The sequence below is a fragment of the Nelusetta ayraudi genome, unplaced genomic scaffold (genome assembly GCF_046127955.1).
Source record: "Nelusetta ayraudi isolate G7.1 ecotype Tasmania unplaced genomic scaffold, CSIRO-AGI_Nayr_v1 ptg000087l, whole genome shotgun sequence".
Lineage (NCBI taxonomy): Eukaryota > Metazoa > Chordata > Actinopteri > Tetraodontiformes > Monacanthidae > Nelusetta > Nelusetta ayraudi.
The window spans coordinates 482,501-510,494 of NW_027466137.1; the positions used below are offsets into that span (position 1 = coordinate 482,501).

Sequence of the window (27,994 nt, forward strand, 5' to 3'; positions counted from 1 at the left end):
GCGTCACCAACAGGAGTTCAGTGGGAGCTGCAGTGTAGACGGCACTGCTGCAGACGTTCACATGGGCCCCACAATCACACAATCACACACTGCACATCCCATAAAACCTGAAGCAGCTTGTGAAGAGCTCAGTCAGGATATCTGAGGTCGGGCGATCACATCAGCCTGGGAACATTTATCAGAAATATTTTCCAGCGAAACTGGTTTCCTTGTCAACTTTAATGTACATGTTGTGGTGTTGTTGAGCTTATGCTGGGGGAATTAGCACTGCTGCTAACTGGTTTGAAGATTTACACCGCGACATTCAGCACAGTTCAAACACAGTTCGAGAAAAAGAAACGAGTTCACTCATACTTTACATTTTATTGCGTAAGCATGAAAACACACAACCACACGGTTGTGGGGGCTGGCTGAGGTCCAAACAACGACACTAACTAGCACAGAGGGGTTAGGGGTGAGAGTGGGTAGGACTAGCACAAGGGTTTACACACGTTTACGTAGTTTTTATTGAATTTATTTTCCCATCATTGGGAAACTGCATGAGGAAAACAAATACATATTGAAAATGAAACAAACAAGTATGATGATTACGTGGACAAGGGACAGGGTTAAATAAGCAAATGCTTCTATCTACTCCTTTACAAACATGTTATGTTAATATTACTTTTGTTATACAGTATTTCCATGTTCTGTTACTCACATGTTTAAAAATTAAGCCTTCATTCATTCAAGAAACATCAAACTGCGAGTAACGGGGCCCTAAACGTCCTGTGACACCATTTATTATTGTCGTGTGAGTCTGACATGTGCCTTTAGTAGTTTTAGCTGATTTTTTTTTTTTTCCTCCCGGTCCCGCTAAGAAGTCTCTCTTAATTTGATGGGTTCCGCCGGAAGCGGTGTGTTTCCCGCTGGAAGTTTGAGAAGCAGAAAGTTAAATACGGAAGTTTGACGGGAGTGAGTTTGATGCAAAGAAGCAGCGATTCGCTCTCGACGTGTTGACACCGAACGACCTGTGACGGTGAGTTTCATCCTTCCGCCTGCTCGCGCCCCTAAAACTGACTTCCGGTTCGGTTCGGCGGCCTTTACTGCGCGCTGTGTTAGACGCGAAGAGTATCTGCACTCACAGTTCCGTTCAGTTTGCGTTCGTTACTTGTCGGACGTGCTCGGCTCGGCTCCTTTCGGTTCGGTGTGAAGCCCACTGCGCATTTGGTCGTTGGTCGCCGGCGCTGATTAATAGTGTGATCGATCACCGAGTGACGACGGTTGTTCCCCAGCAGCTTTCTGATCTTGCCGCCTCGATATTCGGGCTTCATCGTCACTTCCGGTGTCGTTGGTTTGACGGCTGCCGCTTCAGAACTCTCCTGTAGGACAGTGAACGTCTCAAAAACGGAGGCGTTCACTGTCGCTGTGTTTGGAGCTCGTGCCGCAGGTTCCGTGACTTGTGTCCCTCCGTCCCTCCAGATGACGACCACCGAGGTCTACTCCTCCACCACGGCACCGAACCCTCCGTCCTCCTGCTTCCAGGTTCCCTCGGAGCACCTGGACTGGATCCGGTTCATCCTCAAGGTCCTGCAGGTGGTGAGTTGACTGACCAAGCAGCGCCACCTTGTGGACACACGGTTGCTTCTCAGGACTCCAGCGGTCTGTGGCTCTGCCTCTCGGGCAGCTGAAAGAAATTATTTTGTTTTTCAGCAACATTTTTCTCAGAATGTTTAATAAAAGTTTTGGGCCCAAACTCCTTCTCCACCTCCTCCACTTCCTCTCTCCTCCTCCTCCTCCTCCTCCTCCACCACTACGGCCATCCTTCCCCTCCTTCCTCCTCCTCAGAGGAAGTGAAAGTCAGCAGTGCTGCGCTGAGCAGATCTGACCGCGGCTGTCGCAACGCCATCCGCCTCCCTTCGCTGCGTGCAGGACGCAAACAGGAAATTGCGGCCCGTTAAACAGGAAGTTGAGGCACGGGGCAGCGGCAGCATGGAGTGCAGTGACTGAAGTTGTTGTGGTGGTTGTGCTCCTCCAGCTGCTGTCCCTGGTGGCCCTGCTCCTGGAGGAGCTGGTCCACAGCTGCACCAGCTGCCTGGGCCTCTACACCTTCGAGTTCGTCAGCTGCTCCGCTCTCCTCTTCACGCTGCTGCTGCTCGTCCTGCTGGCCACGCCCCTCCACGGCAGGGTGGGCGTCAGCCGCTGGCCAATCGTGGTGAGCCTTGTTGTTACTTTGTGCCTTCTGCCACTGAGAACAATCCTTAGCGTAGCTTAGCATAGCACAGCAACAGCTAAACAAGTTTGTGAGTTTGGACAGGAGGTTGTTGTGCGTCAGCTCGATGAGGTGGTGGAGAGGAGGACCAAGGTTCTGGTTCTTCTACTGAGGAACAGTCCATGACACAAGCTCTCATTCACCCTCTCAATGCTAGGCTAAGCTAAGCTAAGCTAACCTCCCTGTGTCTCTCCCCAGGACTTTGTGTATTCGTCTGTCATCTTTGTGCTCTTCTTCATTGCCTCCATCGCCTTCGCCGCAGACAACGGTGGCTCCCAGTTGGAGAAGGCCGCCCTGGTGAGAGAACTTGACCACGTCACTTCCTCTCCTGACCCCGCCCCCCTCACTTCCTGTCCTGTTGTCTGACGTCTCTCCTCCACCACCAGGTGTTTGGATTCCTGGCCTCCCTGCTGTTCGCGGCTGACGTGGTGATGTTCTATAGGAGGCGGGGCTTTCCTTTCGGGGTGCGGCAGGCAACCAATGGAGGCCTGCCGGGGGAGAGGGCGGAGCCAGCGACGCAGCAGCCAGAGTTGGAGAACCTGAACACTGACCCCGCAGAATAAGCCCTTCACTCGTCCTTCTGCGCTCAGAATATCTCAGTGGCAGCAGGGGGCGGGGCCTATCTAACATCCAATCAAATCGTAGTTATTGCAGCCTCCAGCGGGTGCGGCCCAACAGAACTTGACGACATCACAGCACCTCACCAATCCGATCAAGTGACCAAACGACCGACCACCCCTGAGCACCCCTGACCAGCCCTGCGGCTGCCTGAACATCCAGCAGGAGGCGCCGCAGCAGCTACAGCAGCAGCTCAGTGGAGTCTGTAAGAGGAGCATCAGACTGATCAACTCTTTGAAAGCACCAGTAATCAATAAACGCAATGCAGCTGGAACCAGTTGGAACCAGTCCCATCTTTCTCTCCAGATTCCCGTCCTCTGGGGGGCGCCAGGCGGAGGAGCTTCCTGTTGATCTAATACCGTTTCCTGTTTCACCCCAGACTGTTGACCATTGATTTGAACTGGTTTGACCTGTTTTGTCCAGACAGTACCAGTTTGTCTGGATTAAAGTTGATTGAATGGTTTTGTCCAGATTGAACTGGTTTAAACTGGTTTAAACTGTTTCTCTGGATTAAACTGGTGTCTGTCGGAATGTTGTGATTTCGTAAAAAGGAGGAATTTCAATCTTCTCAGCGATTGGCTGAATGTTCATCGACGACTGATAAACGACCAACTTTGACCCGTCGTCCTCGCCGCGCTTCAGCTTCCCTGCTGATAATAAAGTTTTGTGAAAACTGGCAGCAAAATCTTTTCACCGTGTTGATTCTTTATGATGACAAAATCAAAATCACCTCTGCGGCGGTCCAGGAAACAAGAAGTGATGGGACAGCGTTGTGATTGGCTGCCCACTAGTGGCTGGCAGGAGGAATATTTCCTGGACGAGACGTCGTGATGTTGGAGAACTCGGCAGAAACGAGTTTTTGTTCATCGGATTTCGCAGTGACGTCATCATTTTTACAGCAAACGCTTCATGTTGACGACTCGTCCTGGATCCTGTATCATCAAATATTTCATATAGTTTCTAATAAATGATTTTGACTCAACCTAATGAAATTGCTTGATTGAAGCCACGACTCCGGCCCTCCACTGGGTAGTTGAGTGTTGGGGACCTCAGTCCCTTCACAGCGCCCCCTGTCTTTTATCCCCACGGGTCAACACAAGTCAGGTTCAGCATAGCGTCCTCTCCTGCCCACAGCCAGGTGATCCAGGTGAACTCCTGGATGATGTTCCAGCAGAGTTCCTCTGCACAAACATCTTGTTGAGGCAGTGGAGCTCTGAGCACAAAGGATTGTGGGAAAGATGAAGATGCAGGCGATAGCCGAGCCTCAGCGTCACCAGACTACTAGCGTGACCACTCGCAGTCAGGTGGTGCCTCTTGAATGTTGATGGGAAGAGAACCATGGAAAGCTCCCGTCCAATCACAGCACTGCGTGCTTGGCTGCCCGGCCCCCTGAGTGTCAGCGGAGAACTCCTGGTTCCACTGGGATGAACACAGGAGGAGGTGGAGGAGGTGATGCTCCTCACAGTGACTCAGCAGATCTGAGGGTTTATAAAGAAGCTGCAGCCTTCAGTCGTCACCACGGAGACCATGGAGGCCCTGCACCGCGTCACCTGGATCGCCTGGATCCTGCTCACCTTCCTGGAGTCACTGCAGGGCAGAGCCTCAGGTAGGTCCACCTGAGCCGTCTGTCTGTCTGTCTGTCTGTCTGTCTGTCTGTCTGTCCACCTGTCACTCAGGCGATGTCTGTCCTTCCTGCTGTGCAGACTACCAGCTGGACCTCCAGAAGAGTTCCTGTGAGCTCCTGAGGGACTCGGCTGGGAACCTTAATGAGGTTCCTCAGTGTTCTGAGGACGGCAGGTTCAGGTGCGTCGCTGCAGCTGCTGCCACCTGCTAGTCAACATGAGTAGTGACACAAAAAGATGAAGGGAGTTTCCGCCACTGCCTCGACATGTGTTGTCTTTATTTATTATTATTTATCTGTGTGTGTGAGCACAGGCCTGCGCAGTGCAGTGGACGGAGTCAGGAGTGTTGGTGTGTGGACGCCAAAGGTCAGGAGATTGCCGGGACTCGGACCAACGACTCTGCACCATATTGTGAGGCACTTATTGATGACATCACAGGTCACATGATCAGTGAGGGGGCTGTCGTCTGACCCTGAAGTCCACCTGTCCTTCCAGGCGCGTCGCCCTGCCAGCTGCAGTCCGTCCTGCGCTGCTCCCCCTCAGGACTCTTTGAAGAGGTTCAGTGTGACTCCAGCAGGGGGCAGTGTTGGTGCGTGGACCAGGATGGGATGGAGCTCTACGGGACCCGACAGAGAGGAACGCGCCCACGCTGTGGGTGGACTCTCACTGACACTGACACTGTCCAGACTTATGGAGTCCAAACTGAGGGTGACCTTTGACCCACAGGTCCCGGTCGCTGCGAGCTGAGGGAAAGGCTCCTCCTCCACGCCAACCTGTCTCACACTCCTCCTCAGTGCGATGGAGACGGCGGCTTCCTCCCCGTCCAGTGTGTCTTCATCGACACCACGGACCAGAGCCAGCTGGACCTGCTGCACACCTTCAACAGGTGACTCAGCTGCGACCTCCATCCAGCAGGTGGCGCTGCAGCTGTGTGAACTCCCTGACCTCTGTGCTCTTCTCCTGGCCAGGTTTCCTGAAGCCTTTGGGACTTTCAGCCAGTTCAGGAAGTTCTTCCCCGCAGTGTCGTCCTACTGCTTCTGCTCCGACAGCCGAGGACGTGAACTGCCCGACACAGGTGAACACCGTCGTCCACAGGGGGCGCTATTAAAACTGTACTGACAGAATGTCCCTGGAATGATGATGATGATGATGATGACAATGATGACGGAGCTTCTGTGCAGGGGTGGAGCTCTTCCTGTCAGACATCTACGACACGGCCTTCCCAGCCGGAGGTTCTGCCGCCTCCTTCGCAAAGACCAACATCTACCGGGTCCTGCAGAGGAGGATGCTGGGAGTTCGCCTGGCTGTGACCGGACACTTCAGATGTAAACCAGGTTTCCTCTTAAAGACTTTTCAAACTGTCCGTGAAGCACCAAGACTACAAGCGGCTGGACGTTTGTCTTCAGGTCCCTCAGCCTGTGAGGAGGAGCGGCGGGCGGCCATCAGCTCCTCGGCCACCTTCGTCCCTTACTGTGAGGCCGGAGGAGCCTTCAGTCCCAGGCAGTGCCAGCAGGGGGGGCAGTGCTGGTGCGTGGAGCCCAGTGGGAGGGAGGTTCCTGGGACCAGGCAGCATGGAGACCAGCTGGAGTGCAGTGAGTGGTAACATCGTCCTTCTGGATCCAAACTGGCCGTCAGAGGTCACATGACATGACATCTTCAAAATTAAATGGAACAGTAAACTGAAGCAGCTGGTGGTTCTGATCACAGTTGGATCTTCATAATGATAATCAAGCGGTGCTGGAGTTTGTACAAGGAACCTCCAAAGAGGTCTGACACAGAACCAGATCCTGGTCCAGTTCCTGGTTCTTCTTCTGGCATGTGATGAAGTATCTGAGAGACCTTCCAAAAGACCTCCTGTCCTCTCTTCTCCTCTTTTCATGCATCCAGGTTCTGGTCTAGTTGACTGTCAGTCTCAACGTCGTCTGGCTCTGTCCCGGTTCTTCTCTGGTCCCATGGTTCCTCCACCCTTGGCCTCCTCGGGCAGAAGCTCGGCCTCCTGCGACTCCTTCCTCCAGCCCCTCGAAGATCTCCTGCCAGTGGAGGAGAACCGGTTCTCCGTCTTGTCTCTCTTGATGGATGTCCTCCAGGGTCTTTTCCCTTCGGTGGGTGGAGCTATGCAGGCCCTCACTCACTTTGCTCCTCGCCGCCTCCAGGAGAACCTGTTTGGAGGAAAGTTCCTGCAGAACGCCGCCTCCTTAAACTTGAGCGGGGCAGTCGGCAGTCGAGGAGTCCTGGTTCTTGAGCGGTTCTCCCCTCAGGATGCCACCATCTCCCGGAACCAGGTCCTGTTGCACTTTGTCAGCAGAGCCCTGGAGGAACCGACCTTCCTGTCGGGCCTGCAGAACTTCCTGCAGGGCCGCAGCGACTCGCAGAACTTGCAGCAGGTAAACAGGAAGCACAAACGTCCAGGTCTTATTCTGCAAATCCAAACATGAAGTGCTGAATGTCAGAGGTGTTCCTCATCTCGCCACATCTCTGATCTTCTCCAGGTGTTCATCACTCTGCTGGCCTCCTGCTCCGGACACCATGGCGGCACTGAGATGTTTGTGCCCCGCTGCGCCTCTGGTGGATCCTTCCAGCCGGTGCAGTGTGGGCGGGGCCAGTGCTGGTGCGTGGACCCTCAGGGCCGGGAGTTGGTGGGCTCCCGCACCACTGGCCATCTTCGTCGATGTCCCAGCCGCTGCGAGGTCCAGCGAGCTGAGGCTCTGAATGTCAAAGCCCGGCTGGCAGCCGGTGCCGAGGTCCACGTCCCAGTATGCTCGGCGGCGGGAGACTTCCTGCCGCTGCAGTGTGTGGCGTCACGCTGCTTCTGTGTCGATCTGGAGGGGAGGAGCACCACGGCTGCACCTGCAGGGGGAGCCCTTTCCTGTAAGATCAGCCAGAGCCTGATCTCTGATTGGTGGAGAGGGTTTGGGCTGGGGGCGGAGTCAGAGTCAGAGTCAGTTGTATACTGAGACCTGGTGTTGTGTTTCAGGTCCTGGAGAAGAAACATCACCACCTACTGGAGGTCAGAGAAACACACAGTCACTGATCCAGGAAGTAGAACAGGAAGTGGGAGGGGCTTCCAACCCAATAAAATCATTGTCAATACATGAATGATTGGTGTGTGTGTGTGTGTGTGTGTGTGTCTGTCTGTCTGTCTGTCTGTCTGTGTGTGTGCGTGTGCTAACCTGCAGCTCGCTGCTCCGACACGCTAGCTGAGGTCACGACCCTCCAGCAGGAACTGAGGACCGCCGTCTCGCTACAGAACTCCTCCCACATGCAGCTGGGATATGGATTCCTATTGGCTCGAGGGCTGCACCTGAACCCCGAGGAGCTCCTGGTCAGCCAATCAGAGGGCGAGCAGCAGGCGTCTGAGCGGCTGCTGACCGGCTCCCAGGCTGCGCTGCGATTGGCTGCTCTGTCCGGTCAGTCCAGGACTCTCTTGTGGGCACCAGTGTCCTCCCTCCATGAGTGTGATGTGATGTCACAGGATGATGTCACTCTGACAGGAAGTGTTGTGCTGGTTGTGTTGCAGCGCTCCAGATGTTTGTGCGTCCTCAGCTGCTGAACTACCAGCCCTTCACTCCTCAGTGTGACACCGACGGACACTGGCTGCACACACAGTGTCACCCCAGCACAGGTCTGACACACACACACACACACACACACACACTATAGCAGAGCCTGTGCGACATCTTCATGGCTGTGTGTGAGCAGGTCAGTGTTGGTGTGTGGATGAAGATGGGCAGTACATCAGCGGCTCTCTCACCACTCGCTCACCACGGCTGCCCAGCTGTGAGTGCAGACACACACACACACACACACACACACACACACACACACACACACACACACACACACAAGGTTTAAACGTGTTTGTGTGTTTGTGTGTGTGTGTGTGTTGTCATGCAGGCGCGACTCGCTGTCAAAGGGCCCAGGATCACACTCTGCTCTCTGGTTGGCTGAAAGGCTCTGACATCATCACCTCAATTTACAAGCCAAAGTGTGAGGAGGTGGGACACACACACACACACACACGCGCACACACACACACACACACACTGGTTTCATCAAGTTAATAATCTTAACTCTGTGTGTGTGCATGTGTGTGTGTGTGTGTGTGTGTGTGTGTCAGGATGGCCTTTTCTCAGTGCTCCAGACAGAGACAGAGCAGACAGGGGGCGCTGTAGGCTGGTGTGTGAACCCTCTGACTGGAGAGCCAATCAGGAGAGCCGTGCTCGACCCTGCGGGACAGCTGACATGTACACACTTTCACTCTCTCTGTGTGTCACTCACACACACATACACACACACACACACACAGACACACACACGACGGTGATGCCTTCACTGCCCCTGTGCTGCCTTCAGGTCCCAGCTGGTGTGAGCTCCAGGGTCTCCAGTGCCACCCCGACGGCTCCTTCCTCCCACTGCAGTGTGATGTCACTTCCTGCTGGTGTGTCAGTGAGAGCGGGCAGGAAGTGGGCGGGACCCGGGTGTCTCGTCTGGCAGGACAGTCGCCATCATGTGACCGTAGGTGGACTGACGACGCCGTCGCCCCCTGGTGGTCACTTTGCTGTTTAATTTCTACGTTGTCTTCCTGTCCAGGCCCCCGCTGCCCCGCCCCCACTATTACCCATGGTGCACTTGTCTGCCGGCCAGCAGCTGATGGTCACCAGAGCTGTGAGCTCAGCTGTTCCCCTGGTTACCACAACGCACTCCCTGTTAGCAGTTTCCTCTGTGAGACCAAGAGTCAGCGCTGGGTCAACAGCCCAGTGGGCGGAGCCTGTCAGAGTAAGGCATCTGAAACCCCGCCCCTGCTGGCCAACAACTGTAGACACTTCTATCTCAGATAGCTTAATGTATCTGTCTGTCCTTCTCTCTATGTGTGTGTGTGTGTGCGTGTGTGTATGTGTGTATGTGTGTGTGTGTGTGTCACAGTCCCTCAGCCTCCTCAGCTGCTCTCGTCCTCTCAGCTGTGGCTCTTGTCGTCGTCCTGCTCTCACATCAGCAGTTTGCAGTCTGAGCTGTTGGAGGCGATGACCAGCAGGGGGCTCTGCTCTCTACAGGTGAGTTCCTATCACACAAAGTCGGGCTTGACTGTTGGACAGAGCGCCAACTGCAGGACAGACACAGCACCAACCTGCCCTTGGTTTGTCTGTGTGTGTGTGTGTGTGTGTGTGTGTGTGTGTGTGTGTGTGTGTGGCGTGTGCAGCTGCCTGTGTCGCAGCGCTGGCTGTGGTTGTGCGACGGCTCGGCGGTGCAGCTGCAGTGCGACGGTGACGACAGTCTGAGACTGACGGTCACCTGGAGCCTCCACCTGTCCAACCTCACGACCTCCGACCTCCCACACCTCCATGACGTAGGTGAGTGAACACACACCTGGTGGCCGTGAATGCAGGTCACTCCAGGAAGTAATCAGTTTCCTGACGAGAAACTACACCAGTAGGGGGTAGCATTCTGCCACAAATGGAAGGACATCAAGAAACCCTTCACACCCTGAGAGCAGGAGGAAAATGGATGGATGGAGGGATGGAGGGATGGATGGATGTTGGAGGGATGGATGGATGTTGGAGGGATGGATGGATGGAGGGATGGATGGAGGGATGGATGGATGGAGGGATGGAGGGAGGGATGGAGGGATGGAGGGATGTAGTGACAGTTACAGCACTGATGCTCTAATCTTGACAACACGCCACCCAGTGGTGAGACAGCAAAGTACAAGAAGGAATATAAAGCTAACTCGGTGTGTTCAGGTGCGTCTCACCACCAGATGGCGCCACCAGGCTGCTGCAGTGAAACCAGTTGCCGGTCAACCATCTATCATTACATCACAAAGGGATGTTTCCATCTTCCTCCCCACAGGACGGCTCCTCAACCAATCGAGACTCCAGCAGCGCCTGCAGGGAATTCTGGGTAATCTGGGCTCCACCACATCACAGCCCTCCCTGTTGTCGATGACATCACCCAGCCTGGGCTGTTCCCCTGGTTACCGCCCACACGGTGGCGGCTGCAGTGAGTACGTCTGTCTTCTAGCCGGCCGGGGCAGCTTCCTCCACTCTGATTGGATGATCTGTGTCTCCTCAGTCGCCTGTCCCGCCGGCACTCTGTCCAAGGAGGGGGCGTGTCATCTGTGTCCAGAAGGAACCTATCAGGATGCAGAGGGGCGAGACTTCTGCAACATGTGTCCTAGAGGCTCCTCCCCCAGAGGATCGTCTTCTGCCAATCAATGTGATTAGGAGTGACATTATCGAGTGTGTGTGTGTGTGTGTGTGTGTGTGTGTGTGTGTGTGAACACTGTGTTTCTACCTGTCCAGGTGAGACTGACTGTCAGCGACGGGGCTTGAGATGCTCAGAGCAGGGTGACTTCCTGCCGGCCCAGCCAGACTTCCTGTCCAGTAGGTGGCGGTGTTTCAGCAGGGAGGAGGCGGAGCTTGTCTGGACCTTCAGCAACAAACCTCTGAGTGACGACGAGTGTGCAGGTGAGGCCTCAGCCAACCAGAGAGCAGCAGAACTGTGTGTCCTTGGACAAGAGTGTGTTTTTAATGTGGTGTGTGTGTGTGTGTGTGTGTGTGTAGTGCTGGCCGGCTTCGAGGCTGTCCCCACCTCCCAGCTGATTGTTGCTGCCAATGACACGGAGGTGCTGCAGACAGTGACCTCTGACATCACTTCCTGCGCTCGAGGTAAAACGCCTCCTGGTCATGTGACACACAGCTGGCCGCTCCTTTCAAACCCGTGTGCTTTCGTTTGCCAGCGTGCGCAGCAGAGTCGTCCTGCCACCACGTGGCGCTGGTGAGCAGCCAGGGCCTGTGTGAGCTCTACAGTTCACACACACTCAACACACAATGCAACACCTCCCAGCAGGTACACACACCTTCACACACCTTCACACACCTGACCTGTGAGTCGTTCGTCACATATTGTGGACAATCACTGGTACTGCAGCGCGGTGGGTAATCAGTGTTTTTTTTTTTATACCTGGCAGACCAGAGGGTTTCTGGGTAATCCTCAGGCCGAGGTCTTCGACCGGCTGAGCTGCAGGACAAAAGTGAGGGGCGGGGCTTCAGACCTGCTGGTCATCAGGAAGAAAGGTCTGGTAGCCAATCAGCATCCACTCTCACCTACTGAGTCCAGACTCGCTGACGCTGGTCCTCGTTCCAGGAGCCCAGTTCTCGTGGCGGCAGCAGCAGCGGAGCTTCGAGAGGGCGAGGATGACCAAGGCCGTCTCAGGTGTGTTCAGGACGCAGGTGTTCTCCTCCACAGGCTCCTCCCTCTCAGACGTCCATCGCTTCTGTCAGGACGGCTGCAGCCGCGACGCCTGCTGCCACGGATTCATCCTCAACCAGAACAGCCTGAGTGGAGGTGAGGGGGGAGGGGCGGGGCTGGGAGGCGGGGCTCAGGTGGGGTAAGCTGGCTGGATGACATCATTGCCATCCCTGTGCCCATCTCCCTCAGGTACCCTGCTGTGTGGTTGGCTGAGAGCCCCGTCAGTCCTGACGTGCGGCGAGCGAGACTGGGACGTGACCGGACAAGGAAAAGCCAATCGTATCTGTGGGGCGGGGCTTAGCTACAACCAGCAGCAGAAGAGCTTTGTGTTCAACTTTGGAGGACAAAAGTTCACCATCAGTGAGCAGCCTTCGGTTGACGTTCTGCCGAGTCGTTGGGCCACGCCCACTTCCTGTTGACAACTTCCTGTGTGTCTCCAGCCGATGCGGAGCTTCCTGCAGACAGCAAGGACCGCAAGGACTACCAGGCCTCCATCGTCAACTTCCAGGCCATCTTCCTCAACACAGGTAGCTGCACTCCACCTGCCCTCACAGGTGTGTCAGGTGACCTGGCCACCCTGCAGTCAGCTGTTGATTGGTTCAACACAGGAGCATTGAGAAAGGGGCGGAGTCCGGCAAATGTTCCACTGCTTTGTGTAAAAACTGAAATGTTTTCCAGCGGAACAGCGAGGCGAAGTGTCGCTCACAGCCAATTACAACAGCACTTTGAACCACTGTGGGCGGGGCTATACATTCACAGAGAAGAGTTGTGAGGATTTTGTTTCACGGGTCTTTTTTAATCTACCAGATGCCGACGCAGTGGTCGGAGCCTCTTCTGCCTGCGCAGCAGCAGAAGACATAGCCCCGCCTCCAGACGGTTTGTATCATTTCTGAATGCATCAGAACCGGAGAAGACACAGACAGAGAGAGAGCCCAGTGTCACAGGTGTGTGTGTGTGTGTGTGTGTGTGGGTCCAGTGTCGGTGCAGCAGAGGTTCGAGGTCCTATCAGAGGAGGACGTGACCGTTGACCCTCAGCTGAAACTGGCCTCGCTCTCCTTCTGGCTCAACAAGAAGAACTTCGACTCCCAGCAGGCCTTGCTGTGGTGCCTCTCACGTACGTCCTCAAAACCGCCTCCAACAAACTCCTGCATGTGGGTGTGTGTGCTGGCAAGCCTGTGTGTGTGTGTGTGTGTGTTCCAGGCTGCGACGAGGAGCCTCGCTGCTCCGTGGCCGACCTGCGAGATGCCGAGGCTCCGCCCTTCTTCAGCTGCCGCCTGCATCCCGACAGCAGAGTGTGTGGCGCCTACGACAAGCCTTTGAGACAAGCCTGCCGCCACCTGCTGGACAGACTGCCCGGCTTCACCTACAGCAGGAAGGGTAAGCACACCACATAGACAGAGGGAGGAGCAGCAGAGAGCGAGAATCACCCGCCTGACTGGCTCCACCCCCTGCTGGCTTTGATTGGTCAGCTCACTCTCTCGCTCTCTGACGATTAACAAAAGTCCTAGTGGTTTAACCTGCTATCTACTGATTTCACTTCCTGTGTCACTTCCTGTGCTGACACCACTGATGTGATACTGCCCCCTGCTGGCACCACGTGTGTTTCAGTCGACCTCTCTGGTTCGGTCCAGAGTTTCTACAACCGGGTTCCCTTTCAGAAGATGGTGGCTTACTCTGTCCGCAGCCGAGTCAGCCTGACAGGAAGTACACTGCCTGCCGGGTACACACACACACACACACACACACACACACACACACACAGTAAGATGAGTTCTGATTGGCTGCTGTGTTCAGGTTCAGGGAGTGCGAGCGTCGCTGCGACCAGGATCGCTGCTGCCGTGGTTTTGGCTTTGTTCGGGACTCTGCAGGTAACCATGGCAACAGGTCGTCAGGTCAGGTGGTCAGGGTCAGGGGTCACTCAAAGGTGATGACGTCACTGCTCTGTTTGTATCAGAACTGCTGTGTGTGTCGCTGATCAGTCTCGGGGTCCAGACCTGCAGCCAGGATGTGGTGACCTCTTGGAGGTCACATGAATGCTCAGCATCCGGGGTCGGATCCAGTCCAGAACCGCTGGGCTGGTACCAGAAACCCGGTACTGGTCCAACTACACCGCCACTGTGGAACCAGGCTGTCGACACAGGCTGATCATGTGTGTGTGTGTGTGTGTGTGTGTGTCCAGTGAGCCAGTGGAGCACCGACACCACCTTGTGTCCACCCTTCGAACTGCCTCGGCCGGCTCTTCCAGGTGACTACAGGTGGACTTGAGAAGGTCGGACCTGCTGCTGCTGCTGCTGCTGCTGAGAACCTGCTGCTGTGTTTCAGTGTCTCTGGGTGGGTGGAGCCTCCTCAGCCCCTCCTCCGTCCACGCCGACCCCTCCCTCTCCACCTACGACGTCATCCACGTGAGCCAGGACATCGCCTCGGACCCGGACCGGACCCGGGACTGGTGTCTCAGCGGTAACACCGTCCGTCTGTGTGGCTTCGCTCATCTGGTCCTAACAGGAAGTGGAAGCTCCTGACAGTCCTCTACTTCCTCTTTCCTTGCGGTTGCAGCCTGTCAGGGGGTGGAGTCTTGCACTGCGGTGGCGCTGAGCGAGGTGGAGTCGGCCACCCGCTGCGTCCTCTACCCCGACACCACCGTCTGTGGACTTAGCTCCTCCCCCAGTTCTCCCAGCCCCACCTCCTCCTGTCGACTGGTCATTAAAGAGCCGGCCCCCCAGGTGTACCTACGAACAGGTGAGCCAGCGGCGGACAGGGTGGTGGTAGTTGGAGAGGGTGGTGCTGAGCAGCGGTGCTGAGCGGTGGTGTCTCCCTGCAGGCCGGCCGCTGGCACCCACCTCCGTCTCTTTGCCGGGTCAAGGGACCCTGCAGGGCATTGCCCGGGACACGCCCCTCAGCTCGGACAGGAAGAGGGTGGCGCACTTCCTGGGTGTTCCCTATGCCCGCCCACCAATAGGATCGCTCCGCTTCGAAGCGGCTCAGCCAGCTGAGTGGACAGGAACCTGGGATGCAACTAAACCTCGGTAACGACCGTCCTTCAAATCCTGAGAACTTCATTTGTTCGGGAACACGTTGACGGCTCCTCGGAGCCGCACGGTTGCCCCCTGAAGGTCTGGCTGTGTTGGTTTAGCCGCGGTGCTGTTATTGATCATGTGACCTTACGGCGGTGGTCCAGGTGGAGCTGCGTGCAGCCAGGTGACTCTGAATCTTCAGCCTCCTCAGAAGATTGTCTCTACCTGAACATCTTCACCCCGTCGCCTCAGGTGAGTCCGTCTGACCCACTAGGTGGTCCACAGGTCCGGCCCAGCTGAGCCCTGACCCTGAGCTGCTCTCATCTAACCCTGTGTGTGTGTGTCAGACGGGGCGTCTCCCTGTCCTCGTCTTCTTCTTCAACGCCCCAGCCAATCAGAGTCCAGGGTTGCTGGATGGCTCCACCCTGGCTGCCGTGGGGAACCTGGTGGTGGTCACAGCGAGCTACCGGACTGCAGCACTGGGCTTCCTCAGCACCGGACCTTCTGGTCTCCAGGGCAACTACGGCCTTTCGGACCAGGAGGCGGTGCTCCGCTGGGTTCACGACCATATCCACCTGGTGGGCGGAGACCGCCAGAGAGTGACCGTCGGGGCGGAGCGACAAGGTGCTGACATCGCCAGCCTCCATCTGATCTCAGCGATCTCCCCACCGCTCTTCCAGAGGATGATACTGATGGTGAGAACTCTTCATCCTCAACCACTGGAGGAATTCCTTGGAACTGTGGAAGTGGAGAGCTGTGGAAGTCTCCAACTGTCCCAAGGGTTCATTACTCTTTGTTCATTGATTGTTGCTCTTCCCCGCAGGGTGGTTCCATCTTCTCACCGTCGCTCCTTCAGACTGGCTCCACCTCCAGACAGCAGGCGCTCCAGTTGGCCACAGAGCTCGGCTGTGTGACCTCTGACCCCACTGACGATGACAAGATGGTCTCCTGCCTCAGAGCGACGCCGGTTCATCAGCTCAACGCTGCTCAGACCAAAGTACCGCCTCTTCCAGAGTTCTTTAAACGAACACCTGACCCTATCCGCTTGAACCTGTGTGTGACCTGTGTGGGTCTGTCCTGTGTCTGTAGCTGCTGGCAGTCAGTGGTCCCTTCCAGTCCTGGTCTCCGGTCCATCCGGCCGTTCCTCCATCCTCCTTCCTCAGAGTTGACCTCCTGCTGGGGACGTCCCACCACGACGGGCTGATCAGCAGAGCTCGCAGAATCAAGGTCTTACGCACACACACACACACACACACACACACACACACACACACACACACACACACAACCCTTGCTTGACCGCTGCTCTCGGGGCTCCAGGACTTTGAGGCCCTGCAGGGTCGGGCCGACGGTAAGACGGTCTTCTACGAGGCTCTGAGCCGCTCGCTGGGCGGAGCCACAGGCAGCGACCTGCTGAAGGGGGCGGCGGCCTGGTTCTATTCTCTGGATCACAGTCCGTCAGCGGCGGGATACAATCTGTTCTCCAGGGCGCTCAACAACGCCACCAGGTGAGACAGGACCACGCACCGGTTCACACCGGCTGCCTTCACACCCTCCATTCACTCTGTGTGTGTGTGTGTGTGTGTGTGTGTGTGTGTGTGTGTGTGTGTTTCAGGGACCTGTTCATCATATGTCCCAGCCTGCAGATGGCTAGCCACTGGGCTAACAGCCGAGCTAATGTCTTCTTGTACCACCAACCGGCGGACAGTGGTGGCAGCAGGTACTGCAGCCTCTTGGTCCTGTTCATTTCAATCTGTTTTGGTTTCGTTCTGACTCGGTTCAGTCCAGTCCAGTCCAGTCCGGATCAGTCTGGTTCCAACCCAGAAACACTCGTCAGTTGTCGTTACCGCCATCATCATGATAAGAACGTCCTTTTTTTGGCCTCATTTCTAACCAAACCGCAAACAAACGAGCGCCACCTATCAGTCAACTGCAGGGTTTAGGACGACCAATCAGGCGTGTTGATTAATGTTTGTGTTGCAGGGCGGATCCGTCGGTCCCGCTGGACCTGCAGCTGGCATTTGGGACTCCTTACCGTCCAATCAGCTCTCAGCGTTTCACCGCTGCTGACCGCCGCCTCTCTCTGGCCATGATGACCTACCTGTCGAGCTTCGTCCGGATTGGGTAAGACACCAATCCGCTGTGCTCCCCCTGCCAGGTCATGTGACTCAGCTGAGGCCACACCTCCTTTCACCCTCTCAGGAACCCAAACCCCGTCCACCTGTGGGCAGAGGCAGCTCTGCCCCCCTGGCAGCAGGTGTTGTCCTCTGGAGCCCCGCCCACCTACCTAGAGCTGGACCCCGCCCTCAGACAGCAGCAGGGTCTCAGCCGGAGCTCGTGCTCCTTCTGGGAGCAGCTGGGACCTCGACTGGGCGGTGGTGAGTGCAAGTGGGAGGGGCCAAGTCACCTGACAGGGCTGAATCTGAAACACCTTTACTCTTCTTCCTTCAGTTGGGTCAGGGGCGGAGCCTGCGTTGACCCCTGATGTCCCAGTGGCTGCATCGCTCGTCCAGTCACAGGCTGAGAAAGACAGCTACAGCTGAAGCGATGACATCATCACAGAAATTGCCTGTAGTTGTCTGAATGTCAATAAAAGCATCTGAAAGAGCCTCCTGCTGCTGTTCCTCTGTTCTCCACCAGATGGTGCTTTGACCAGTGTGACCACTCTGTATGTTGATTATCCATCCATCCATTTTCAATACCGGCTTCATCCTGCACTCAGGGAAAAGGATGTTGATTTTCCACAAAGATAAAATCAAAACAACTGCAGTTCCTCAGTCAACCAGCAGAGAGCACCACCACACCAATGACTGTTTGAAGGTCAATCAACTGCCTTTAAAGACGTGCATTCACGAGCTGATTCTCACACATACACACAGGGGCGCGTGCAAAATTCAGTTAAAATATGTTACTGTTAAGGCTAAGTAATGGTTGGCTTGATGCCATAAAAACATCACTTCCGGGGTTGGCCAGCAGTAGGCCACGTGGGTACTGGGGAGGCGGGTTTGGGTTCGTCTTCCATCGGCCGGCCCACAGGCCGACGGAGAACCCAGCCAACGAAGGATGCAGACCCTGAAATGAGAGCCAGCCAGAGTGAGTGAGTGAGGAGTATGAAGAGCAGTTGCTCCTGCCACCCACAGGGTGGAGCCCTGCTGCTGTCCCCGCTGCACAGGGCTGCCAGGCCCAGCCCACCTGTGTGCAGGTGTATAAAGGAGGTCTCCTGTGGTGCTCTGAGGTCTTTGACAGCAGTGAGGACTTCCTGCAGGACCATGGAGTTGGTGCTTGCTGCCTGCGTGGTTCTGCTCTCCACCTCAGGTCAGTCCCTCACATTTCATTATCCACATGGGATGGTTTGGGGGGGTTCAGGTTCAGGTCTGTTCAGGTCAGGGTTTGGACACAGGAAGAACAACAGGGGCGGGTGGTGAGTCAGCTGGTGGGGTGTGGATTTCTTGTTTCAGTTGGTTAGAACTTTAGAAAAAGGCCAACTCACTAGCTGGCTGTCTGGTCCTGTAGTTGTTGATTCAATCATCTACACAAAAAAAAGTGAGAACAAGAACTTCCTCTTGTGGAGGAAGTTCTTGTTCTCACTTTCAACTGTTCTCACTGACCGCTGTCAACCTCGTTCATCCCGACTGCAATGTTGGCTGTCATCTGACTGCGCGTTCCTTTTGGTACCACCAGGGGGTTCAATTCAGCATTCACTGTAGACTGACAAGACTCACCCAGTTGTTTACACAAGCTTACACTGTGAACATGCGTGAAGTGTTTGAGTCTTTGACCTTTTCTAAATAAACGTCAGAACAAAAACATCTGAATGTGATTCAAACATAAAGGAGATGATGGAAAAGTTTTATCCTCCTCCTTCTTCTCCTACTCCTTCAGGGTCCTGCACGACTTTGTCTCCCACTAGTCCCCCCAGTGTTACCTCAACCAATCCTGGAGCACCAGACCAGACCTTGACCCAGAGTGGGACCACCATCCAGAGTGGAACCTCCACTGAGACCCAGAGTGGGACCTCCATCCAGAGTGGGACCGCCACCCAGAGTGGGACCACCAACCAGAGTGGGACCTCCACTCAGACCCAGAGTGGGACCTCCATCCAGAGTGGGACCACCACCCAGAGTGGGACCACCACCCAGAGTGGAACCTCCACTCAGACCCAGAGTGGGACCACCATCCAGAGTGGAACCTCCACTCAGACCCAGAGTGGGACATCCACCCAGAGTGGGACCTCCACTCAGACCCAGAGTGGGACCACCATCCAGAGTGGAACCTCCACTCAGACCCAGAGTGGGACATCCACCCAGAGTGGGACCGCCACCCAGAGTGGGACCACCACCCAGAGTGGGACCTCCACTCAGACCCAGAGTGGGACCTCCACCCAGACTCAGAGCTGGACCACCACCCAGAGCGGGCCACCTTCAGTTCCTGGGTGGGGTGTGGCTCTGCTGGTCTTGGCAGCCCTGCATCTGTTTTTTTTGCTCCTCCTGCTAGTTGGATTGGTGAGGGGGATTTTTGTTCAGAGCCGGATGTTTCATTTGATTTTAGCCTTAGCTTAGCTTGCCCTGTCAGAGGTTAGCATAGCCTGCAATTAGCTCCACCCACAGCAGAGGCTTGTACTCGTTTGTCATTCACAAGAGCCTCAATCTGACTGCTGGTCTCTTCTACAGCTGGTGTGGTTGTGCTGCCTTAGGGGGCGCCATGGGAGCTTCATGCCGTACGGCCACCTGACCAGCGGAGACGACGTCCCCTTGTACATCTCACACAGTCGCCTCCAGGGGGAGCTACAGGTAAGTGTGACAACACTCAGGCTGTGTCTCAATTCAGGGTCTGCGTCTTAGGACCCGGCCGACGAAAGACCCGCCTCCCCGGTAACCACATGGCACGGTCTAGCCCATCTAGGCCAGGACACCTTTACACTCTGAGGATCCCCAAACTCCTGTGTTTCAGGGCCGTCTGGAGCAAATCAGGACGCATTCCTTCAACACTGGCCTGCATCAGTGAACCCGTTGGCCAATCAGCATCCAGCAGCAGGTGACGGCAAGTGGAGAGGCCAGCTCAGCTCAAGCACACCGTCAGCAAAAAATGATATGTCTCTGAAGATGAATAAAAATGATCGTTATTTTCATTTAATTTACATAAAATGATGAGTATTTTTCTCATTACTGATCATGAAATAATCCTCACCACTTTGAAATAAAAACAACTGCTATCAATGAGAATGTTTCCATGTCTTGGCTCAGCCGTCTCTGTATTGGGGCCCTGCTTGGTGTCTCTGACTGACACCCTGGCACTGTAGAGGGTGTCCAGCGGGGGCAGTGTTCACGCAGGGGGAGCACTGGGGAGAGCAGCAGGTTGGTCTTCATCAGAAGGTGGGGGAGGTGGTAGGTGGGGGAGGTGGTAGGTGGCGGAGCTCTCTGGGATCGGCTGCTTGCTCAAACACACTCGAGGTGGCTTAAGGTGCGATGTGATTCAGCGGCTGGGCCAAAGTCCTCCTGGTCACTTTGCTCAGCAGAAAAGCACTTCAACATTCTTTGTATTCTGCCACAGTCTCTCTGATTGTTGGCCTTGTAGGACCCCGCCCCATTTGCCTTCAGCCTGCACCTGAACACGTACCGCGCGACAAGCGATACTGATCACGTCACACTTTCTGTCACAGGTTGCAAACTTGCCAAAAGTTGCTTGTGCAGCCAACATGAAGAAGAGTTCTGGTGGGAAATATCTGCGTAGAGTAGGAGGCTGTGAATCAGGATCGCTGGTTCTTTTCAGCAGCAATCAAAAATGGCCGAGGCTCTTGAACGCTGTCCACTTTGTGCAGTCCTGTGCAGAGTTTAACGCAATCTTTTGAATGACAGACAGCGACTCAGTGGCTGTGTCTCAGTCCAGGCTCTGCATCCTTCCATGGCTGCATTTGGAAAGGAAGTTGGGTCATAGCACTGCGTGAAGGCTCCTCCCACTTCCCAAAAGTCAGAAGGACGCTCCAAATGCGTACTGGGAATGCGTCCTACTGTTAGCCCATTCCAAGGCTGCACCGCTACTATCCTTCACCTCCTTCTGTATCCCAGGATGCTTTGCCTGCTGCTGCAAAGTGTATTATATCCTGTATAGCCAAGTATTTATAAAGTATTAAAATTTCACATCAAATATTCAGTTTTTAACGCAGGGTTTTTACTGATTTGAACATCCAACGCCATCGTTAGATGGTGAACCAATGGTTAGCTTGATGCTATGAAAACGTCACTTCCGAGGTTGGTCAGGAGGAGGGAACGGCGGTGACGCAACCAGGAGATACGACCAAGGCTAGACCGTCCCGTGTGGGTACCGGGGAGGCGGGTTTGGGTCGGTCTTTCTGGGCCGGGTCCTTGGGAGGACGCTTCCTTCATCCCAAGGATGCAGACCCTGGGTTGAGACACAGCCGGTGCTACCACAAGTAGGAAGAGATGCACCTGGAGAAGGAAGTAACCGTGAAAAGAGAGGCGGTCACCTGGATCTACTGTTCCACACAGAAGAAAAGGAAAAGGGTGTTGAAGTGATGACTGCTGATGGGAGATGGATGTGGCAGTGAGAAGGAGAGGTTTTACACTTGAGTTATTTGCACACATGGAATTTTAGGGTTTTTCCGTTATGAAGAAACAAAGCAGATAAATGACATGAAGTTGTGTGTGGTGGTACAAGCAGCATCACTATCCTGAGTTGTACTTAATATTTATTTAAACATTCAGCATTCAACATTTCTAATCTATTGGTAACAAAGTTCAAACTAGGAACTACTCTGACAATTTAACTTGTGAGCGCCCCCTACTGGGAGCCCCTGGCTGTGATGGTCGTGGCCCCGAGCACTGCGGGAGGGACGGAGGCCTCCTTTATTTTTCTCAATGAAAGTTGGCAACACCGCTGGGAACTCATCAGGAGTGTTTGTGCACATGAACAGACGGCCGCTTGTCGCTGTGCAGTGGCACGTGATGACGCGGTGGTGACCATTACGTCAGCGCACGAGGGAAAGTTGCAGCGCTGAACGTGCCGCCGCCGCCGCCACCGCACAGCGCAGAGCAGAGCATCGCACGGAGGGCATGCAACTCGCAGCGGCTCGTTTAGAAACTTGTTGTTGTTGTTGTTGCTGTCTCACAGCACCCCCATTGAAGTCACATGTAGGGTTGCCACCTCCCAGAGTTACAAATCCGGGACATCTCAGGGGGGGGGGGGTCTCAAGTCTGTCAACGGGGGGGAAGATGTCCCCGAAATATACGGGACAAAGTGAAGTGCGTCCCGTCTCAGTTCATTACGGGACAGGTTTTTTAGTTGCCAAACACAGGACGACAAGACGGTAGTAGACCACAGACGGAAATGAAATGAGGTTTTGTCATTTTCCCTAAAAAAACGGGACAAATTCTGTCCCGGGAGAGATTTTATTTTTCCCGGGACAGGTGGTGAAAAAAAGAGAACATTTCTGGGAAGAACGGGACGGGTGGCAACACTAGTCACATGGTTGCACACCGAACACTGAACTCGTCGACTGCATCTAACACTCAGCAGGTCAGGAGGAGCTGAACACCAGCACAAGTTAGCATTAGCATCTAGTTGCCGTCCGAGGACAAACCTGCGCGCTAGCTCGGCTAACGCTAAAGGCCCTGTCAGATCCGGAGGGAGCCGGGAACCCCCTGAGACGGCCACGTGTCAGTGGGAGGCTGCAAACAGCGGGCTAAGGCGGAGTTCCTCAGTCCGTCCGTCTGAGCTGGACGTGGTGACATTTCAGTTCTTCAGTCAGTGTTGTTGAGGTTCTGCAGAACTCCGCTGACCTTCACGTCAGTCACGTCATCCTCTTTCGAGTCTTGTTTTCTCAATGGCCCCCCCCCCTTTGCTGGAACTCCCCCTCCCCCTCTATCTCCTCCTTCTTCCCTTTTCTTCTGGCCTCAGCAGTTTAGTGTTTGGAGGCGGAGCCTCTGTTCCAGAGCGCCATGGTGCCCCCCCCAGCTCCTCGAAAGAGGAACCACCTGGCGGTCTGCGGTCCGTTGGCCTGTCAGCCGGCGGCGCCGCTCAGCGCCTGGTAGCTGCTGCTGCTGCTGCTCTTCTTCTTCTGCGCCCGCAGCAGCGGCGTCTGGGTGTCAGCCTCCCGAGAGGGGGCGTGGCCACGGCGGAGGAGGCGGGTCCAGCCGTACACCAAACAGTTGAGGAAGCCCTGCGAGGCCGAGGTGAAGGCCTGGGGGGAGGGGCAGACAAAAGAGGGAGGGGTCAGTCGGTGGTGGTAGCGTGGCTTTCAAATCCATGCTTGGGAGCAGAGGGAGGAGCCAGCTGACGAAGCCACACCCACCCAAAAACTTTTCCAGTTGATTTGCGCTGTGTGAGCGACTAGATTGAAATGAATGGTGGTCCCGGTGAAAACCCACCTGTGAGACGTAGAGGGCGACACCCGCTGCACCCTGAGCCACCGACGGCTCCACCACCTGGACCAGCGCCAGCGCCACCGCTGGGTGACAGAGGGCACAGGCACAGTCAGGAACACACACACACACACACACACACACACACACACACACACACACACACACACACACAAAGCCACCCCCACCTGGACCCCAGCAGCAGAAGAAGACCAGCGGGTAGAGCAGCATCCGCCGGTCCATCAGCCGGAAGGTCGCCCTCTGCTGGCTGCCCAGGTAACCGCAGGACGTCACCGTCCGCCTGTAGATACGACGTGCGCTGACCATGAGGACCTGGAGGAGGTTGAGGAGGTCAGTGGGGAAGCGACTGAGAAGGCGGGGTCGGCGTGACATCACTTCCTGTCTCCGGGTCACATGACTCACAATGATGCCGAGCAGAGTCAGCAAGAACATGGCGAGGAAGACGGCGAGGCCGTAGGTGTGCAGCCACCTGCAGGCCGGCACCCGCGGCTGGTCCTGGGGGGTGAGGTAGAGCGCCCCCGTGTGCATGAGCAGGCACCTGCAGCACAGCATTGCAGCGGCCACACACACACACACACACACACAAACTATATCACACACAAGTCAAATCACATCACATCACACAGGTGGGTGTGTTCTGCCGCCTCACCTGTAGGGTTCGCTGAAGTTGGCCTGGCAGTCGCTCAGGTTCCCCTGGATGAAGACGGGCAGCATCATCAGCACAGGAAGTAGCCTGCCAACACAGGAAGTGAGGCGTCAACCATTCACACCTAGTAGCGAGCGAGACTAACGAGCGGAGAGAAACGCCAAAGAATTGGGCCTGTTACTACTGGCCCTGCCATGGCTACAAAGTTGTGGGCGTGGCTACAGTTTCGTAGTCAACCGTGATTGGCTCCACCTCCGTCCCTCCCTCTCTCACCCTGAGAACAGCGCCGCAATCTGTCCCGCCGCCTTCACCCATTCAGAGACCTGGGCAGACAGACAGACAGACAGACAGGGGCGGGGCATGGGCAGTAGGCGGAGTCAGCAGGTGTGCAAACATCAGAGAGGACGATGACGGTGAAGATGTCCCATACCCTCGGGGCGCATCCACCGCTGCAGCCGTAGAACTTCTCCCGGATGCCAACATAGAGGTTCCACACGTAGAGGAGCGTGAAGAGGAAGGAGGCCATGTAGAGGATCTGAGGGCGGAACAGGACCAATCAGCAGGAGGCAGTGGAGGACCAATCGGCAGGTGATGGAGAAGGACCAATCAGTAGGAGACAGAGGGTGACAGGAGGGGGCGGAGCCTGTGATGGATGTAGGTCAGGAATGTTTTTCCCGGCTCTGCAGACCAGCTGACCCAGATCTCCGTCGGATCGGAACCAGTGGGGAGAGAGCGGGTCCTGAAAGTACCAGGATGTGCAGCTGCACATTCTGGGACTCAATAGGTCAGAGGTCAAGGTGACAAATTGTCACAAGGCACTAGGAGGCACGTTGCAGCTCCACAAACTGCAGCATCTCCTCCTGGAGGTGCTGCTGGAGCTGCTGGACCATCTGCATCCACCATCAGCAGGTGGTGGCTCCACCTGAGGGAGCCTCACCACCACCGCCACTGCTGCTGCTGCTGGTCAAACTGAACCGAGAGAAATATCCCTCAATATTTCCCCCGTCCTCCTGATTGGTACTCAGTCGTTTCCCAATTTGGCGTCAATAAAGTCAATCAATCTATCAATACCGATTTGAATGTCCTCAACGTGCAGGAGGCCCATCAATAACCTTACAATATGTCATGGATGCATCTTCGCAGCTTCTTGCATCACCTTTCATTCATTCTTCTGCCAGGAGTAAACCCGCCTCTCCCTCTTCCCTTTTGTAAATAATCATTTAAAACATTTAATGTTAGGCAATGTGATCTTCAAGACATCTAAGTGACAAAAATATTTTGTGAAAAAAAAAAAACAAGACGCCCTTAAAATGTTGCTTTGAGGCTCCCAGGGGGTTCTGGTGGCTTGACTCTACTGGAGGAGGGGAAACCCCTGGATCGGGCGCACTGGGCTGCTGCTCGTCTGGGGTGTGAAAGCAGGAGCTGGTGTGAGGGAGGAAGTGGTCAGGTGGGTTCCAGCCGCTGAGCAGGTGGAGACACTGTTCACGCTGGCAGAAAGGAGAAGCGTCGGAACCAGTGAGTGAAAAGTTCCCCCTGGAAGCCCCGCAGCAGAAGTGGCTCATGTGACTCGCACCGTTGAGCTCTGAGAGTGTGTGTGGGGGGGGGCTAGGGGGCTGACCCGGCAGAGAGACGGCGAGAGGTCATGTGACTCTTCCTTTCTGTGTGTGTGTGTGTGTGTGTGTGTGTGTGTCGCAGCCCACCTGCTCCACTGTGTGCAGTTGGTAACACAGCGTGTTGACGTTGCTGCAGCGCTGGGAGAAGAGCGTCGCCCCGACCAGCCAGCAGAGGGCGAGCAGCAGGTCGGACAGGCTGAGCAGCAGCAGCGGCTGCAGCTGCAGGGAACAGGAGTAGAAGAAGAAGAAGAATTAAAGGAGCATTCCGCTCAACATTTCGCACAGCACGGCAGGGCACCGGGCACCCAGCAGGGGGCGCTGCTCACTTTTCTCACTTTTCTCACTTTTCTCACTGCAGTTTGCTACTGGAGTGAGTATTCAGACCAACAGAAACATTGCAACCAGTTTGTAATGGTGTGAATTCGGGGCTCCTCCCCCTGATTGACAGCCGCTCATTTTTTTGGTCTTTTTGCAACCAACTCTGGAGGCCCCTGCTGGCCAAACTGTAGAACTGGGGCGTCAAACTCAAACACACAGTGGGGCCAAAATGTCAAAGTTGGCCAACGTCTCAGTACAACCACGATATTTAAAGTCTTCCTCCAGACAGAACACAGAACCTTTTCGTACGGAGCCAAACGTGTTTTGCTTCAACTTGAATATGGAACAAAGTAAAACTTTATGCTACACAGGAAACAACTTCCTACTGCACACGTGCAAAAGCCACTAACCTCCAGCGTCCGGCCGAGCCTCCGGATGGCAACGGCAATGATGACGGAGCTGGAACCCAGAACGCTGCAGAGGAAGAGCAGGGAGCACAGACGACATGAAGGTTCAGGTGGAAACAGTGAGAGCTGCAGCAACCAGAAGACAGAAGAGCAGCGCAACATCGGGGGAACAGCAAATATCTCAATTATTTTTCGGCTGTGTGAGCTCAGTGTGTCGGATCAGCTGACTGGGAAATGAATCAATAAATAAATGAGTGTAAAATATATTTTTAAAGAGTGAAGCTGGAAAACCTGGAGAGGATGTTAACACACCTGAGCAGAGCCATGACCAGCTGGATCCAGCGAACGGCTTCGTACACCTGCACGCACGCACGCACACACGCACACACACACACACACACACACGGAAGTTAAGAAAAGTGACAGGTGTTCAGCTCTGAGAGTAGAACCGCAGCATTGCACAGTCAAACCAACACACAACCACTCAACCGAAGACAAGCAGGAGTTGACAGAACACTGACAGGTCGGGTGGCATCAGCGTCATTCTGAGAGTCAAACTAGCAACCAGAATGAGAAGCTGAGAGCTGTGGAATGACAGTGTAACTGCTTCAGGAAGAGGAACCAACTCATCATTATCAACAAGAGCTGGTATGGGCAAACTACGGCCCGGGGGCCATATGCGACCCGTTAAACTTTTCAATCCAACCCTTAAGCCAAACTTGAAGAAAAGATACTAACAGTCAGTCAGTCAGTCATCAAACAGCTGTATCTCCTCCATGTTTGCAGTGTTTTCAGAGTCACTTCAATAAAGAGCTCAACACCCTGGTGGTCCGGGGGTGGTTCTGGGTGGTTCTAAGAGCTAAACAGCCGGGTGGGGATTCAAAGACTCTTGATTTGGTTGCAACTTTGCTTTGCTTCATTTTACACTGACACTGATAGATTGTTTCCTCCAATGGTGGCTCACCAGAACACTCCGTCCATCTGCTGCTGCTCCGCTACCCCCCTCTGGCAAGCTGTACAACCCACTGTGGCCCAGCAGTCACCCCTGGTTTAAATTCTAGAAGCTGAACCAGGACCGGGACCAGATCCAGGACCAGGTCTGGGACTCTCACCTCTTTCCAGTCCTGGGCGTCCGTGGTGTCGCTCTCGGAGCCATTGGCGGGACTGGGCTGCATGCTGGGAAACATGACAGGAGGCTGAGCAGAGACCTGTTGCATGAAAGCGAGAGTCCTGCAGCCTTTAAATAGGGCTCAGTGGGCGGGCTGAAGAACCCGCCCATCAACCGCCTGCTCACACGCACACACACAGGTCACGCCCCCACCATGACTGAATAACAATGGACGAAGAAACTACTAAACCACTAAGACCCCGGATCAGAGGGAAGTTCGCCTCCCAACGTCTCTCGTCCATCCATGACGTCACTCCCAGTTCCGACTTCCGAGCTAAAGGGAACGCAGCGGAATAACAACAGCGTCATAAAACAACACCAACCCCGTCAGGACGGGGATCGTTTCCAGCAGAACCGATCAGCACTTCACCTCACCAACCAGCCGAGCACCGTGCGGCAACCGGAGGGCTGTCGGAAAAAACACAGAGCAAGTTGTATAAACTTCATTTAGTTCATACGTTTGTATATTTATTTGAGTTTAGGGGTAGGTACATATAAGTTTATACTTCCTCCTACCCCTTTTCAGACATGAATAACATTATTTTAATGTATATTTCACTTATCCTATTTTATTTTATTTTTCGTACGTTTTGGTTTTTGTATCCCTTTTTTTCTCATTTTCTTTCATGTTCGAAATAAATAAAATAAAATAAAATAAAATCAATCACCCGGGTGTCGAGAACCATTTTTTTT

At 54.8% G+C, this 27,994-nt stretch overlaps 4 protein-coding genes across 4 annotated transcripts; 3 read left to right on the forward strand and 1 right to left on the reverse strand.

Annotated features, from left to right (window-relative positions):
* The first annotated feature begins 700 nt into the window (after positions 1-700).
* On the forward strand, positions 701-3,554 carry cmtm6 (CKLF-like MARVEL transmembrane domain containing 6). The gene is made up of 4 exons (XM_076045743.1): positions 701-1,578; positions 2,018-2,194; positions 2,450-2,548; positions 2,638-3,554. The coding sequence occupies exons 1-4, from the start codon at positions 1,462-1,464 to the stop codon at positions 2,812-2,814; spliced, it is 570 nt and encodes a 189-aa protein (XP_075901858.1). The 5' UTR covers positions 701-1,461; the 3' UTR covers positions 2,815-3,554.
* An 842-nt stretch (positions 3,555-4,396) lies between these two features.
* On the forward strand, positions 4,397-17,352 carry tg (thyroglobulin). The gene is made up of 48 exons (XM_076045794.1): positions 4,397-4,475; positions 4,573-4,672; positions 4,805-4,902; positions 4,987-5,142; positions 5,218-5,377; positions 5,460-5,566; positions 5,673-5,816; positions 5,898-6,083; positions 6,379-6,875; positions 6,981-7,359; positions 7,466-7,585; positions 7,668-7,898; positions 8,009-8,113; positions 8,191-8,268; positions 8,386-8,486; positions 8,609-8,735; positions 8,845-9,006; positions 9,082-9,267; positions 9,415-9,542; positions 9,689-9,839; positions 10,339-10,488; positions 10,561-10,704; positions 10,791-10,955; positions 11,052-11,156; positions 11,228-11,337; positions 11,459-11,564; positions 11,635-11,835; positions 11,929-12,099; positions 12,180-12,266; positions 12,547-12,615; positions 12,716-12,853; positions 12,940-13,116; positions 13,348-13,459; positions 13,534-13,607; positions 13,694-13,831; positions 13,919-13,984; positions 14,062-14,196; positions 14,293-14,475; positions 14,558-14,762; positions 14,915-15,002; positions 15,098-15,445; positions 15,574-15,747; positions 15,840-15,977; positions 16,071-16,258; positions 16,366-16,470; positions 16,734-16,874; positions 16,953-17,128; positions 17,202-17,352. The coding sequence occupies exons 1-48, from the start codon at positions 4,397-4,399 to the stop codon at positions 17,291-17,293; spliced, it is 7,281 nt and encodes a 2,426-aa protein (XP_075901909.1). The 3' UTR covers positions 17,294-17,352.
* A 649-nt stretch (positions 17,353-18,001) lies between these two features.
* On the forward strand, positions 18,002-19,839 carry LOC142901325 (uncharacterized). Its single transcript, XM_076045801.1, has 4 exons — positions 18,002-18,065; positions 18,633-19,252; positions 19,421-19,540; positions 19,701-19,839. Exons 1-4 carry the CDS (start codon positions 18,020-18,022, stop codon positions 19,752-19,754), a joined length of 840 nt encoding a protein of 279 aa, XP_075901916.1. The 5' UTR covers positions 18,002-18,019; the 3' UTR covers positions 19,755-19,839.
* Positions 19,840-21,468: 1,629 nt separating this feature from the next.
* LOC142901324 (transmembrane protein 116-like) lies at positions 21,469-27,676 on the reverse strand. The gene is made up of 11 exons (XM_076045800.1): positions 27,246-27,676; positions 26,446-26,492; positions 26,137-26,200; positions 25,496-25,627; positions 24,226-24,330; positions 24,069-24,118; positions 23,799-23,882; positions 23,552-23,687; positions 23,317-23,461; positions 23,135-23,214; positions 21,469-22,947 (listed from the first exon to the last, which is right to left on the reverse strand). The coding sequence occupies exons 1-11, from the start codon at positions 27,348-27,350 to the stop codon at positions 22,768-22,770; spliced, it is 1,128 nt and encodes a 375-aa protein (XP_075901915.1). The 5' UTR covers positions 27,351-27,676; the 3' UTR covers positions 21,469-22,767.
* Positions 27,677-27,994: the final 318 nt, after the last annotated feature.